This window comes from Eumetopias jubatus, unplaced genomic scaffold (assembly GCF_037043125.1).
Source record: "Eumetopias jubatus isolate StellerSeaLion01/CBP00866 unplaced genomic scaffold, mEumJub1_p1.0 scaffold_4, whole genome shotgun sequence".
Taxonomy (NCBI): Eukaryota; Metazoa; Chordata; class Mammalia; order Carnivora; family Otariidae; genus Eumetopias; species Eumetopias jubatus.
In genome coordinates, this window is record NW_028274810.1 from 11,380,063 (window position 1) to 11,393,732 (window position 13,670).

The 13,670-nt window shown below is 42.8% G+C and overlaps 2 protein-coding genes across 6 annotated transcripts in view; one reads left to right on the forward strand and one right to left on the reverse strand.

Moving 5' to 3' along the window:
* HIPK1 (homeodomain interacting protein kinase 1) overlaps positions 1-12,593 on the reverse strand; it is a 48,868-nt gene extending 36,275 nt beyond the window's left edge. The window contains exons 1-2 of one of the 4 annotated variants that reach the window (XM_028102075.2): positions 12,462-12,593; positions 1,230-2,307 (exon numbers count right to left, since the gene is read on the reverse strand). In XM_028102075.2, coding sequence (XP_027957876.1) covers positions 1,230-2,305 — 1,076 coding nt within the window. In that variant the 5' untranslated portion in view covers positions 2,306-2,307; positions 12,462-12,593. Of the gene's footprint in view, positions 1-1,229; positions 2,308-4,585; positions 4,828-11,999; positions 12,149-12,461 lie in introns of those variants that run through there. The other 3 variants (XM_088022324.1, XM_028102074.2, XM_028102073.2) reach the window with 3 other exon arrangements.
* A 238-nt stretch (positions 12,594-12,831) lies between these two features.
* The window catches only part of AP4B1 (adaptor related protein complex 4 subunit beta 1), a 37,829-nt gene continuing 36,990 nt past the window's right edge, over positions 12,832-13,670 (forward strand). For both annotated transcript variants that reach the window (XM_088022325.1, XM_028101878.2), the window contains exon 1: positions 12,832-13,297. The gene's annotated coding sequence lies outside the window, so the exon portion shown is untranslated. The remainder of the gene's footprint in view (positions 13,298-13,670) is intronic.

Genomic DNA, 13,670 nt, shown 5'->3' on the forward strand with positions numbered 1-13,670 from the left:
GGTAGAGTTATTGCTTAATGGTTACAGAGCTTCTGTTTTGGGTGATGAAAAAAATTTAGAAACAGTGGCGATGGTTATACAACACTGTGAATGTACTTAATGACACTGAATAGTACATTTAAAAATGGTTAAAATGGTAAACTTCATGTTAGGCAGATTTTACACAATTAGAAAAAATACGTAGATGGCATATTATGTGAGCCTTGTACAGGTTAAAATATCCTTCTATTATTTTCACACATAATATAAAATTCTAAGCTCAAACTTTCTATTTACTCAAAATTTAAGAGAGGCTTTTGACAGATTAGACATATCTCCTGATAAACACGTACTGTGGATTACCTATTTTTTTTGTTTATTGTTTCACTTCTTGATTGGGTGAGTGGACAATTTGTATTTAATGATCATTAAAATTAAGTATCAGATTCCTTAAAATTAGTAACTAGACAAGTAAATAAATGAGGTATTGAACAATAAAAGCTCATTTAAGAAGACTTGCCCCTTTTCTCTCAGTAAATCTCCTTGGTTATAGCAGACAACATTGTAATATACCAGCATTTAAGAACTATCCCAGTAATTATTATATATTAAAAATGTAGCTTTGTTAGAAGTATCAATCTGGAAATATAAATCACTAAAATATAAGGCACTTGGGTCAAGGACATTCTAGGATAACCAAATAAGGTCATAACTGAATAAGTTAGAACTATTATGGAGATGTTAAAACAGGAAGAGCTCTTAGCAATCATCAAATCTAATTCTATTACAAAAGAAAGAAAACGTCAAAGAATGAAATGTTGCTAGAGTTAAACCTGGAATTATTCCCAAAGCATTTTACCTGCCAAGAAAGGAACTTGGAAAAAGTAGCAGCATATGCCCAAATTCATTACAAATAAGTAAACATCTTTATATTTGTAAAGACTCTTTAAAATGGAAAATTAGGCATAATGGTACTAAAGAAGGAACCAGATGCTAGTATAATTCAACTAGGAACAAGCTTCAGAATCGAACTGCATTAATTTTTCTAGTGTTAAATAAAAACTTCAGAAATAAAATAATGTTACATATAGGAATGCCAGACAAGGAATAAAGTAAAACGTATTATCCTATTCTACCTTGGAATCTGTAAATAAATTCATTGTTTTTCCATATGTAGCTCTATGTAATATATGTTAAATATAAAGACAGATCTCTAGTCTAAGATATGCTTTTTAGCATTTGTCACTTGCCTGTAGTAACGTGACTGTAAGTAGGTTGAGCACACAGCTTTGGAAACGTGACTAGCAGAACCAAAGTCAATGACCTTCACTCGGTAGGGTTGGCGCACTGGATCGACCAGCATTATGTTTTCAGGCTTAAGGTCAGCGTGAATCAGACCAAGGCTCTTGAGCTTCATCAGGGCTGTGGCCACCTGCTGCAAGATTGGTCTGATGTACTTGAGTGGCAGTGGGCTAAACTTGTTCTGCTTTAGAAAATCATACAAGTTCTGCTCCAGCATCTCAAACACAAGGCAGGTGTGATTCTTATGCTGAAAGCACTCATAAGAACGGACAAAATTATACTCATCAGCATTTTCACTGCTTAGGCGAGAAAGTATGCTCACTTCAATCTGTCCCTGTCTGGCATAGGAGGGGTGGTTCTTCAAGATTTTAATAGCCACGATTTCCTTAGTGCTCCGCTTCCAGCACTTAGCCACCTGTCCAAACGTTCCCCGGCCTAGGAACTCCAACACTTCATAGCTATTGGTCATAGAGCAAAGGATCTCATGCTGGACCAGCTGGTAATCCCCTTCTCCGCTGGAACTGCTACTCTTTGTGGTCACAGTGGTGGTTGTGGCAGCAGCACCCACCACAGTCCTGTTTTGCAGCATGAGAGGGGGATGTTCTTCTATGATTTGCACGCTACCGTTGCTGTCAACTTCCTCACTTTTTCTTTTCAATCCACATTTTTGGTAGGGCTCAAGCAAAGAAACGTTGTTTCTGTGAGTCAGGGTCTGGCTGCTTTGGAAGGTTGATGGGGCAGCACTGGCCGAGCTATCAGCAGCTGTTACAACAATATGCTCCACTGCAGGAGCTGGGAGGAGGAGGCCCTGGTCGTAAGCAGGGATGTTGAAATTTGCTACCTGGTGAGAGGAGTTGGCTTGCCCTTGTGTGGCTGGGAGGGTTTTGCTGTGGGTATAGTATTTGTCGTTGCTGCTCTGTCCAGAAACATCCCAGCCAGAGGGCTCTATTTTCAGTTTCTTTGCACTGCAGAAGGCACTCGACGACACTGATGGGGGGGAAAACACCTGCAGCTGTGATGCCATACCTACATCGAGAGAGAGGAAGAATTAGACCCTCAATTTTACACAACCCCTCGACTAACAAATCAGAGAACTTTTAGTTTAGAAAAACCGCAAGTAAAATATACCTATCTGGCTGGGGTTTTATTTTATACATTTTCCAAAACACGTTTCCTACTACAGAAGGATCAACTTTTTGGTCTAATCACACACCCTTAATCACTCTTTGAGACTCAGCAACAGTAGGTAATATTGTTAAAAGAGCATGAACGTCTATGACAGTTAATAAAATAATAACCATAATAGTAATAGCTTAGATAATTGATCACTTACTATGTGTCAAGTAGTCGTCTAAGCACTTCACATGCATTACTCATTTAAAATTTGTCACCATAACTCTTTGGAAAAGATACTATCATTATTTCCACTTTACAGATGAGGAAACTAAGATACAGAGTGGTTAAAGTAACTTGCCCAAAATAGCACAGCTATTAAGTAGCAGCACTGGAATTCAAACCCAGGCTCTTTGGCCCCAGAGCTCATTCCACAGCTCTGTGTTCACTCCCGCCCTGATGAGCTTTTTGATCAATTATTTAAATTTAGACATAGATGGCACACTTATAAAATTTACAGAGGAATCATTTGGGCAGGATACTCAATATATTGCTAAGTAACAGGTCCAAAAAGACCACACTAGGGTAGAAACTACAAGACAAATCAAGCAGATGAAATTTAACACAAATATAGAATCCTACGTAGTCCAAAGTATAACCAGCACAAAGCACAAGGATAAGAAATACAAGGTTTAGCAGGAGCACGTGTATTTGAGAAACACTTTCAGCTGGTAAGAGAAACATTATGTAATAATGCTCCCCCCCACACCACCACCAAAAGCTAATTCAATCTTAAACTACGTTCATAGAAATAGTGTCCAGAATGTGCTGGACAAAGTGAAGGCTATCTACTCTGCTCAGTTAACTATTTTAATAGTGTCTAGCTCTGTCCACTACATTGTAAAGAGGACCACTGATAAAATGACCAGAAGAAAGTAATCAAGATGATGAGAGCCTATTGAGAGGATCTTCTGAAGAACTACAGGAAGTTACTCTTAGAAAAATATGGAGAAAGGGGGTAGAACAGCCCAGCTTTCTGTCCTGGAATATCCCATAAACACCTCAAGCTCAATAAACCCCAAGACTCCCAAAGCTAATATTTTCAGAAAAAAGTTCAAACAACTGAAGTAGCATACAAGCCATTTCCTATTTATCTTCTCCCTTCTCAACCACATAACCCTCAGATGCCTGGGGGCTCTATATTAATTCATCTTCTCTTATCCATACTTTCCCCCTTCCCAATAACTACCTTCCCAGGATTAGTCATCTGCAAAAGATTCTCAAATCTTTATTTCTATCCCAGACTTCTCTCTCCTGAACTCCAAATTCCTATTTCCAAATAACAACTCCACACTGCAATTTGGATACCTTGCTGACATCTCAAATTTAACACGTCCAAAATTAAACTTATGAGCCTCCACCCCACCCCTAGTCTTCCATCTCAATTATGACACCACCATATATACCCAACATCTCAAGCCAAAACCCAAAGAGGCAGTGAGTCTCAGTTTCCTCATCTATAAACTGGTGATAATAATACCTACCTCATGGGGTTATTCTGAGAATTAAATTATTTAATATATGTAAAGTGCTCAGTGCCTGGAATTCATTTAGCATTATTACCCTGACTTCTCCTCCTCCCTTACTACTCCACCTCTAATCTATAACCAAATCTTACCGATTCTACCTCCTAAGTATATTTCAAAATCAGCCATTGGGACCAATCTAGTTCAAAGAGCCAGTAGCCTCCAACTAATCTTGAATGCACTCTGGGGATCTTTGTTTTTAAACTATGCAAATCAGATGACTGCTCTTTCTTTCTTAACCACCTTCCTCCCCCCCCCCCCCCCCCCCCCCCGCCTCCAGGGTTTTCCATTGCTTTGTGGATAAAATCCAAAATCCTCAATCTGCCTTAAAAAGCTCTCCAAAAATCTGGTTGTTGTCTTCCAAAATCTCCCCACCTTGATTCCTCCATTCCAGCCATACTGCCCTTTTCAGTTCTTGGAAGGCCCTCTGATGTGTTGAAGATTTTCTTCTGGGAAAACCATTCATTCACACACACACACACACACACACACACACACACACACACACACTCCCCACAACTACCACCAACCACCCCCCACCCCGCACTCCCAGAGCATTTCGTTCCTCTCTTACAACTCAAAATTATTTATTTAATGTTACTCACATTTCCAGCTACAGTGTAAGTTCCATGATAGGCACCATATCTGTCTTGTTCTTTGCTTATCACCAGGAACTACCACAGAGACTCTGGCAATATTCAGACACGCAGTATTTGTTGGATGTTTTTGACCCCTGCCTACCAAGCTCATATCTACTCCCTACCACTCAAACTGCAGGATTTTCAAATGTCCCTCCTTTTACCTGTGCAGTCTCTGAGACGTAGGGGGAGTCTCCTATACTACACATAGTATAATTTTATTAGTCATAAGAGAATAAACACACACAACAGGAAAGGAAGGAAGTGTGACAAAGGATGTTACAGAACATAAAAAAGCAATGTGTACATTTCTTTGGGCCTGAATGCAACTAAAAACCATCTGCACTGGACTAGACAGCTGGAACGAAGAACAAATTCCCAGCCTTCAATTTCTAAGATGTGGTCTGGATTTACTTTAAACAAGAGTTTCCATAATTTATGTGAACCCTGAAGAGAAAAAAGTGTAAATTAAAAGCTAAAGTCAGTGCAATTTAAGTCCAAGGCTACAAATTTACAAGTCCTCTTGTTCTGCCTATATCACTGACATAGTAACAAATTAAAAATAAAAATGTGAAACCACGTAGTACCTTTACAAAATTTACCTATTAAAATATATGCAAAAATACTTCTCATCTATCATAAAACTGAGCCAATTTTTGAACAATGAAAGGAAGCAAATTTTTGAAATTTGTTTTCCATTGCATATCTGTTCAGCTACTAATTTTAACAATCTATCAAGAAACAGGAGCACAACCTTTATGTGCCTAAAAGTATTTGATAAAAGAATTGAATGCAAAATTTGCAGTTTGTAGCTATATCTAAGAATGTGAAAGCTTAAAGTAATAATACTGAAAAGAATTCATGAAGTATAATATCAAATTTTTAAAAGTATGTTCATAACTAGACACCCATTAAAATATTGCATTTACCAGAGTAATGTTATGGACAACTTTTCACCCCATCAAATCTTCACAGTGAGCACTGCAAAATGCACAAGTTCTAGGAATTTTTCTCTAAGTTTAAGTACATAAACGAATGCAATTCTTATTCAGTAAGACAAACTTTTAAGTCCACCCACAGGGAAAGAAAAACCCAGAATTTCACTGGCCTTCCCCACAGTAAGGGTGTGTGGTACTTAAATCAGTTTCATGCCAGTATGGCTGAGACTCATCCTGACCTCAACCAGCACAAGGTGAGAAGAAAATACAAAATCAAAACTGCCTGGAAAAATCAACACTCTTGGGGCACCTGGGTGGCTCATTTGGTTAAGCATCTGCCCCCAGGTCATGATCTCAAGGTCCTAGGATTGAGCCCCATGTCAGGCTCCCTGCTCAGTGGGCAGTCTGCTTCTCCCTCTCCATTTGCCCCTCCCCGCTGCTCGCGTTCTCTAATAATAAATAAAATTTTTAAAAAAGAAAAATCAACACTCTTATCTACACGACACCCTGAAATTCAGCTAAAAGCAGCCATTTCTAGACATAAGATAAAGATACTATGTTCCATAAAACCTGCCTCTGCAAAGTGGGGAAGCAATTTTCTTTCTAGGGTGAGGCCTCCCAAACAAAAATATGGAACAGAATTAACATCTGTGGAAAACTTACTATGTATCAGACTCTGTTAAAAATATTCTCAAAGAGCAGGAGAGCAGCTCCCAATAAATTAAAAGTTACTTCTGACTTCCTGAAAATGTTGCACCTCTTGACTCTAGTAATAAACTAGTCTTTTCATTTCAAACCTGACTTTCCAAGGATTTAACTATCTAAACATACTGACAAATTTGGCCACTGCATTAATCGGGAACTAGGACTAACAGGCAAAAGGTTACTAGTACTTGCACATATTGCTAAAGAAAACTGAGTCTTGCTAGAACCTAAGGCTTTCAAAAACAATCAAATTAAAGGCTTCCCCCCACTCCCTGCCGTGGTCACATCTATCAAACATTTACAGAGTGCCCCACATTATGGGCACTATAGGTAGGTAATATTACTACAAATGATTCAAATATTATAACTATGAATGGAACAGTTGGTTATGACAACCAAGGTAATCATCTGTCAGTGTTTTGCCCTTACTCTTCAGGTAGCTTCCACCTTCCACATCAATAATAAATTCCTACTGCTTTCGCTTAGCATCATCTTTGCCTCTTTGATACAATTTAACAATTGGTGACCAAATAACCTAAAATCAGTACTGTAGATTGATTGCTTCCTCTGGCACTTGTCCTCAGCTGATGTGTACACAGATATACATCTTCTCTCCAGCACACTGATATATAAAAAATATTCACATCATTAAAGTAGGTAAATAAGAAAACACATTCTGTAAAAATAAAGCAAGGAGTAGTTTTGGGAAGAAAACTCCTTCACCACAACACCATCTATCTCTCCACTCCACCCATTTTTCTCCACCCCTGCTGACAATCCTGGACTATTTCTTTTTTTTTTTTTTTAACAATCTCTTTTTTAAGATTTATTTATTTGAGAGAGCGAGAATGAGAGAGAGAGAGAGTACATGAGGGGGGTAGGGTTAGAGGGAGAAGCAGGCTCCTCACTGAGCAGGGAGCCCAATGCGGGACTCGATCCAGGGACTCCAGGATCATGACCTGAGCCGAAGGCAGTCGCCCAACCAACTGAGCCACCCAGGCGCCCAGTCCTGGACTATTTCAACAGCCTAACTTGCTTTCCCTCAAATGGTACTCTCAAGCCCCCTTTTTAAACTCCCTTCTCCCAACTCATGCTTTATCTGACAACTGAAGCTTTTAAAAAATGCTTATCTGTCTCCTGCTTAAAACCTTGAGATAAAGTCCGAAATCTCTCAATTTCCGGTAGCACTAAATTTCTCTGGGTTCCTACAGTAGGCCTTATTTCTCCCATCCTAGTTCCCTCACACAGAACAGTCCCTCCCTCTCTGAACTTCACTGTCCCCTCCCAGGCTTCTCTTTTTCTAACTTCTACTTATCCTGTCAGTCTCCATTTAAACCTCACTTTTCTCAGTGTGGTATAGGCTGTTGGTTTGGATCAAAATCTACTCTCTCCTTCACCTCAGGCACATGGCTATGTTCACCAGCCCCTCTCACCAACAGACAGAGTGATGTGTGGGTTAGCTTTTTGTGTTCCTTTTCATCTCCACCAGCAGAAACCCATGGAGACCCAGCTTCCACCATGAAACAATGCTCAAGGGATGACAGAGCAGTAAGATGGAAAGAACTGTCTCTGAATGATTCTGTAAGAGCAGAGCCACCTGCCCACCAAGAATGCTCACTTCAACCTGGAACATTTACTTCAGGCTGTTACACGAAAGAAAAACTAATTTCCTAGACTATGTATGTTTTAGTCAGGCTTATGCTGACAAATACACTCAGAAAGCCTTGCCCAGATCACTTTGTACTAGCTTAGGTTTCCTGGTAAAGGCTCCCACAGCATCCTCTACCACTTCTTAGTACGTATCACACTTGTACTTATTTATGTCATTTACTCATTTAACAAACATATATTGAGTACCTAGTCTATGTGCCCAGCACTGTTCTAGAAACTAGGGATAACAGTGGTGTTCCAGAAGGACAAGATCCCTTGTCTCCCGGAATTTAACTTTCTTCTGGGAAGACAAACACACACACACACACCCAAGAAGACAGTAGCTAGTGATAATGCTATGATGAAAACAAAACACAACGATGTGACAGAGACGGTGGGAAGGGCAGAGGTACTCTAAATTTGGTGGTCAGGGAAGACCTTGTCAGGTGGTAGCACTTAAGCTAAGATATAACTGACAAGAAGGAGCCATTCCAGGGAATGACAACAGTTAGTGCCAAGGCATATTCTTGGCCTATTTGAATAGAACAGGAGAGAAAATAATAGAAACAGGGCCCAAAGAGGCAGACAAGGGCCAGATCGCATATTAACTCATGAGGCCACCCTAAATGTTATTCTAAGCATGACTATTTAAAAGTTGACTTCTCAGGACACCTGGGTACCTCAGTCAGTTAAGCGTCTGACTCTTGATCTGGGCTCTGGTCGTGATCTCAAGGTTGTGAGACTGAGGCCTGTAACAGGTTCCACGCTGGGTGTGAAGTCTGCTTAAGATTCTCTCTCTGCCCCTCCCCCTCCTCCCTCCCTCTCTCAAAAAAAAAAAGTTGACTTTTCTTAAATTGTCAGTTCTGCGAGGGCAATTCTCAGTACCAGAGTAGGTATCTTTTTTTTTTTTTTTTTGGTATCACCAGCATCTATCACATATGGTATGTGTCAAATGTTTGTTGACTAGAAAGAGATCATTACTTCTCCATACATAAACATAAAGGGATCTCAGGTGTCATACTGACTAAATTAGAGAAATATTCAAGTGAAATAGAAATTATAGTCTCTTGTCTACAAGAGAATACCTAAATTAGTTTTCTAAGTGCAGTGATACAGAAGGAAAAAATAAGCGTGAAACCCTAAGGACACCATTTGAATGGAAGTTCCCCACCCCTTTCCTGTAACACTTTCCTTCATAAGGAACCAAGCCAATTGCCCAACCAGTATGCAAAGAGAGGGCGTGGAATAAGTGGTGTTAGCTGATGAAAGAGTAACCCTACAATTCTATGTAATTTACAGTCATATAATCAATATTTTGTAATATTTTGGTAAACTAGCTGATGGGTGCTTTCCTTCTAGGCAGGATATCTTTTCCTAAATTTCAATCACCCTGCTATTTATTTGGAATGATGACTCTATAGCAACAGAACAAAAAAAGTAGGTTTTTTTTATCTTTGGTAAAAAGGTACAATCTTGGGAAGTGCCTGGGTGGCTCAGTCTTTAAGCGTCTGCCTTCAGCTCAGGTCATGATCCCGGCGTCCTGGGATCCAGCTCCGCGTCGGGCTCCTGCTTCGCGGGAAGCCTGCTTCTTCTCCCTCTCCCACTTCCCCTGCTTGTGTTCCCTCTCTCGCTGTCTCTCTCCTCCCTCTGTCAAATAAATAAATAAAATCTTTGAAAGAAAAAAAAAAGGTACGATCTTGGTATGTGCACGAACAGTTTACAAGGCCTATAAAATTTAGAATGAAGAACGCTGTACCTCAAAAAGTTTCAAGCATAAGGAAAACATCAAATTAACAAAGCATACATCAATATGGAACATAAACGTGAGATGACCCTGTTTAGATCAGTCAGCAAAGGCCTAAGGAAACTAGGACTTAAATAAGGTAACAACACTTTGGCAGATGGAAGGCAGAATAACTTCTTTCAGATGAATGAGATAACTTTTGCCAGTATGCCAGGGAATGTGGAAAAATGAAAAACTGTTTCAAGTAAGGAGATGGAGTTGACTGGAGCAGAAGACACTGGCAAAAAAGTACAGGGATTCTTACAGCTAAACCGGACCTTATGAGACTCTTTCCAAAACCCCCTAATTCCAAGATGAGAAAAAGGAGACCCAAGAAAGGCAAACAAGTTTTACATAGAGCTAATGAGTAGCAATGCTGGCAAAGAATTCAGGTCTTCTGATTCTTTTTCATTAAGCACTCTGGGAAAGCACTATACCTACCAGGTGCCCTTAAAAAATCCAAAAGAAATATACCAAGTTTCCCTATCTTCAAAGATAGAATGTTGCTTAGGTGATGTAACACACACACAAAAAAGAAAGAAACAAAGAAACAAAAACAGGATGTAAGTTTTTTTACAGAGCCAAATTATGCTCTACAAAAATACTAAGTCATTTAGGGAGCTGGGAAATTAGGAATAAAAAAGGCACCAAAAAGCAAATCAGTGATTGTTGAAGTGGTACTTGAAGGAAAAATTATTTTGATGGCTTGTGCTCAGAATGGCACAAAACCTAAGGGAAGAAACTGGGGAGAAATTAATAACTGTAACTTGAAAAAAAAAAGCTAAAAAAATATGTATTGCTTTATACAGATGAAAATGAACATAAAAGGGCAGATCAGGAAGTTCATGTTTGCAAAATTACTTAAAATTACAAAAGGACCAGTTACAATATATAACTAACAACAAGTTGTGCAAGTTCCAAGTGTAAGAAGTTTACAAGGCAGGTTTGGCTCACTGATTTCTCCCAACACAACCACTGACTGAGCTGTGCTTATGAAAACAAAACCACAGAATGAAGAAATTCTATTTTCCAGAGAATTGTGAATTTTGAGATTATCTTTGTTTCTTTTAGGAGGGAGTTCTGGTTTGGTTTAAAATCTCAAGTTACCAATCAACTTACTCTACAATCCCTAAAACTACAAAATCCAAAAATAGCATAAACTATTTATGAGTATCACTAGCAAAGTCCTACTTACCAACTAGGGCCAGTATACATATTTACAAGATCTCACTCACCATTTTACACATCAGATGCTTTACTGGCTTGGCTGCCTCCAGTTCCAACCACAAGTTACTTTACTAAAATATCCTCCTAGCAAGGAACAGTATCTTAAAGTCAATGATATACTTCATCATACCAGTACTGTAACACAGAACTCTGAGGTAATTACACGTAAAGATCCAAAATCACCACCTGAATAACTATTAGGTAATAGGACTTGTTAGATTTGTAAATGTTTTACAGAAAGCTTTAGACCTATATAAGTAAAAGCTTGTCATGATTTGAATTCTCTACGATCTTTAAAACACACACACTACAGACCAGGAATCAAAAAAGAGCTTTACACAAACAAGAGCAAAATTGTAGGTTTTGCTGAGGGCATCAGCCACTTAATTTAACCCCACTTCATCAAGAGCAGGAAGCCAGGCTGCTGTTTTCATCAGTTACTAGGGAACAAATAAGATAAAGGATAGACTGGGCAGAAGAGTCTACAGTTGAAATGACTATTTTGATGCAATTACTGAAAATTCCCAAAGTGTCACTAAGAAAAAGCACCCAGGGCTGCTTCAAAACGAAGTCTATCTACAACTGAGTGAGTGCTTTAAGAGGAGGAAAGACATACTGAGGCTCAGGATTGTTTTTTCCCCTTCTCGAGCCCCTCCTCCCTTCCCCCACCTAAACAGGAAAGAAAACTCGTCCAGCATAAACACAAGGCCAACGCTCACGATTTGTCACCACAACAAACTGGAGGTTAGACCAGCGCTCCTGGAGACCGAGCCCCAAGTCTTGGTTGCTAAACACAAAAAGGGCCTCTTTCCCACAGACCTGTGAACGGCGCGGGCCTTACCCAAGAGTTTTTTTTCGTTGTTTCCCCACCTTTTCTCTCTCTTTTTTCTTTAAACGAAAGCTTTGGGAAATTGGCGACAGACAGCAAAAGTTTCCCTCTGAGCCAGACCTCTAAATCCGCCTTGCACTGACACACATTAGGTGGGCTGGTCCCACGCAGTCTCCACCATCATTACAAATTACAAACCTAACGATTAAAGAACAGAAGCGGAGAGGATAGAAAAGCTTCCACACCCACCCCACCACCGCCGTCCTTTCCAGACACCGCTTCCTGGTCGCAAAGAGCACAAATAACCCAAAACCATGGTGATAAGCAGAGCTGTGAAATACACACGCACAAGCCACACGCTGGGAACCTGCCACCACGGCCGGGAAAAACCGGCCGGGTGAGGAGGCGCAAGGCGGCCCCCTGTCATCTGAGGACAACAACACGCCCCGAAGAGAAGTGGCAGGAGGCAGGGGGAGTTGCCCCGAAAACAAGCCCGGAGCCGCCCCGCTTTCCCGGGAACGCAAGCTCCTCCGCGGCCGCGAGTTGCCGGGCCGCAGGACTGGGCGCCGGGTCCCGGGTGGGGGCGCGCCCAGGGAGGCGCCCCCCGCAGGCCAGGCGCCCCGGAGAGCCCGCGGCCCGCCCGGCCCCGCCTCGGGAAGCGGATGGGAGCTCGCTCCCCGCCGAGGCCCCTTCCCGCTCGGCCCAACTCACCGCCGGTGGGTTTGGTTCTCAGCCGCGAGCTGGGGCTGCCGTGAGGAGGCGGCGGAGGAGACGAGATCCAGGGCCCCGTCGCCGGGTCATCATACCCCCCGCGCGAGCCGGCCCGGGCCCCGGCCCCCGCCCCCCGGAGCCGTCCCCGCGCCCGTCCCGCTGGGGGAGCCCCCTCAGCCTCCCGCCCGCTCCGCCGCCCGGCCCCTGGCCGCCGCCGCCGCCGCCGCCTCAGCCCCGCGCGCTCCCGCCTCGGCCTCCCGCTGCCGTCCGGGGCCACCGCCGGGCCCCTCGCTCCGCAGCCGCCGTTGTCGCCAGACCCGACGAGCCGAGCGCAGAGCGGCCGCCCCCATCCGGCGGCCCCGCCCCGCGGGAACCATTCACCAGCCCCGCGCCATGACACCTACTGAGGCGGAAGTGTCGAGGAGCCGGCGGATTAGGACGACCGCATAGTACAGATGGGAGTGGGAGTGGGGGGGCCTCCGTGGGGAGCCAGCGTGGATCGAGTGCGGGGGCCGGATTCCCCGCCCCCTCCGGGCGACAGACTCCGCGGCGATTTAAAGGTGCTTGGTGGTGGTAGGGGGGCCCAGCTGGAAAATGTCAGTGTGACATCACCACATTCTAGTGTGATACCCCCAGAGATTGGGCAGTGCCTACCTGGGAAGCCCCCCTGCTGGTGAGGAATTACTTCGGTTTAGGCTTTAACGTTTCGTTGCCATCTAGAGACTTTCTGGCAGAGTGGCAACCGTGTACGGGATCTGGAAGCCTCCACGTACACCAGGAGCCCCTTAGGAGACTCTCCCGCTGCCGGCCATAGGAACCTGTGTTTGCATTAGGAGGTGAGAAGGAACAGCTGTGCTCAGGACCCAGTCCCTCAAAACGTGCAGTGAGTGAATGCTACCATAATGTTGTTGCCTCTACCAGGAGATAGTAAGACTGGGTATTCAGGAAACGGAGTGCGTTGGGCACACAGCATTCAGAGAAAATGGACACTGTAAAAACTAGATTATCCTGGAGCGCCTGGGTGCCTCAGTCGTTAGGCGTCTGACTTTGGCTCAGGTCATGGTCCCGCGGTCCTGGGGTGGAGCCCCCATTCAGGCTCCCTGCTCGGCGGGAAGCCTGCTTCTCCCTCTCCCACTCCTCCTGCTTGTGTTCCCTCTCTCGCTCTGTCTCTCTCTGTCAAATAAACAAAATCTTAAAAAAAACTAGGTT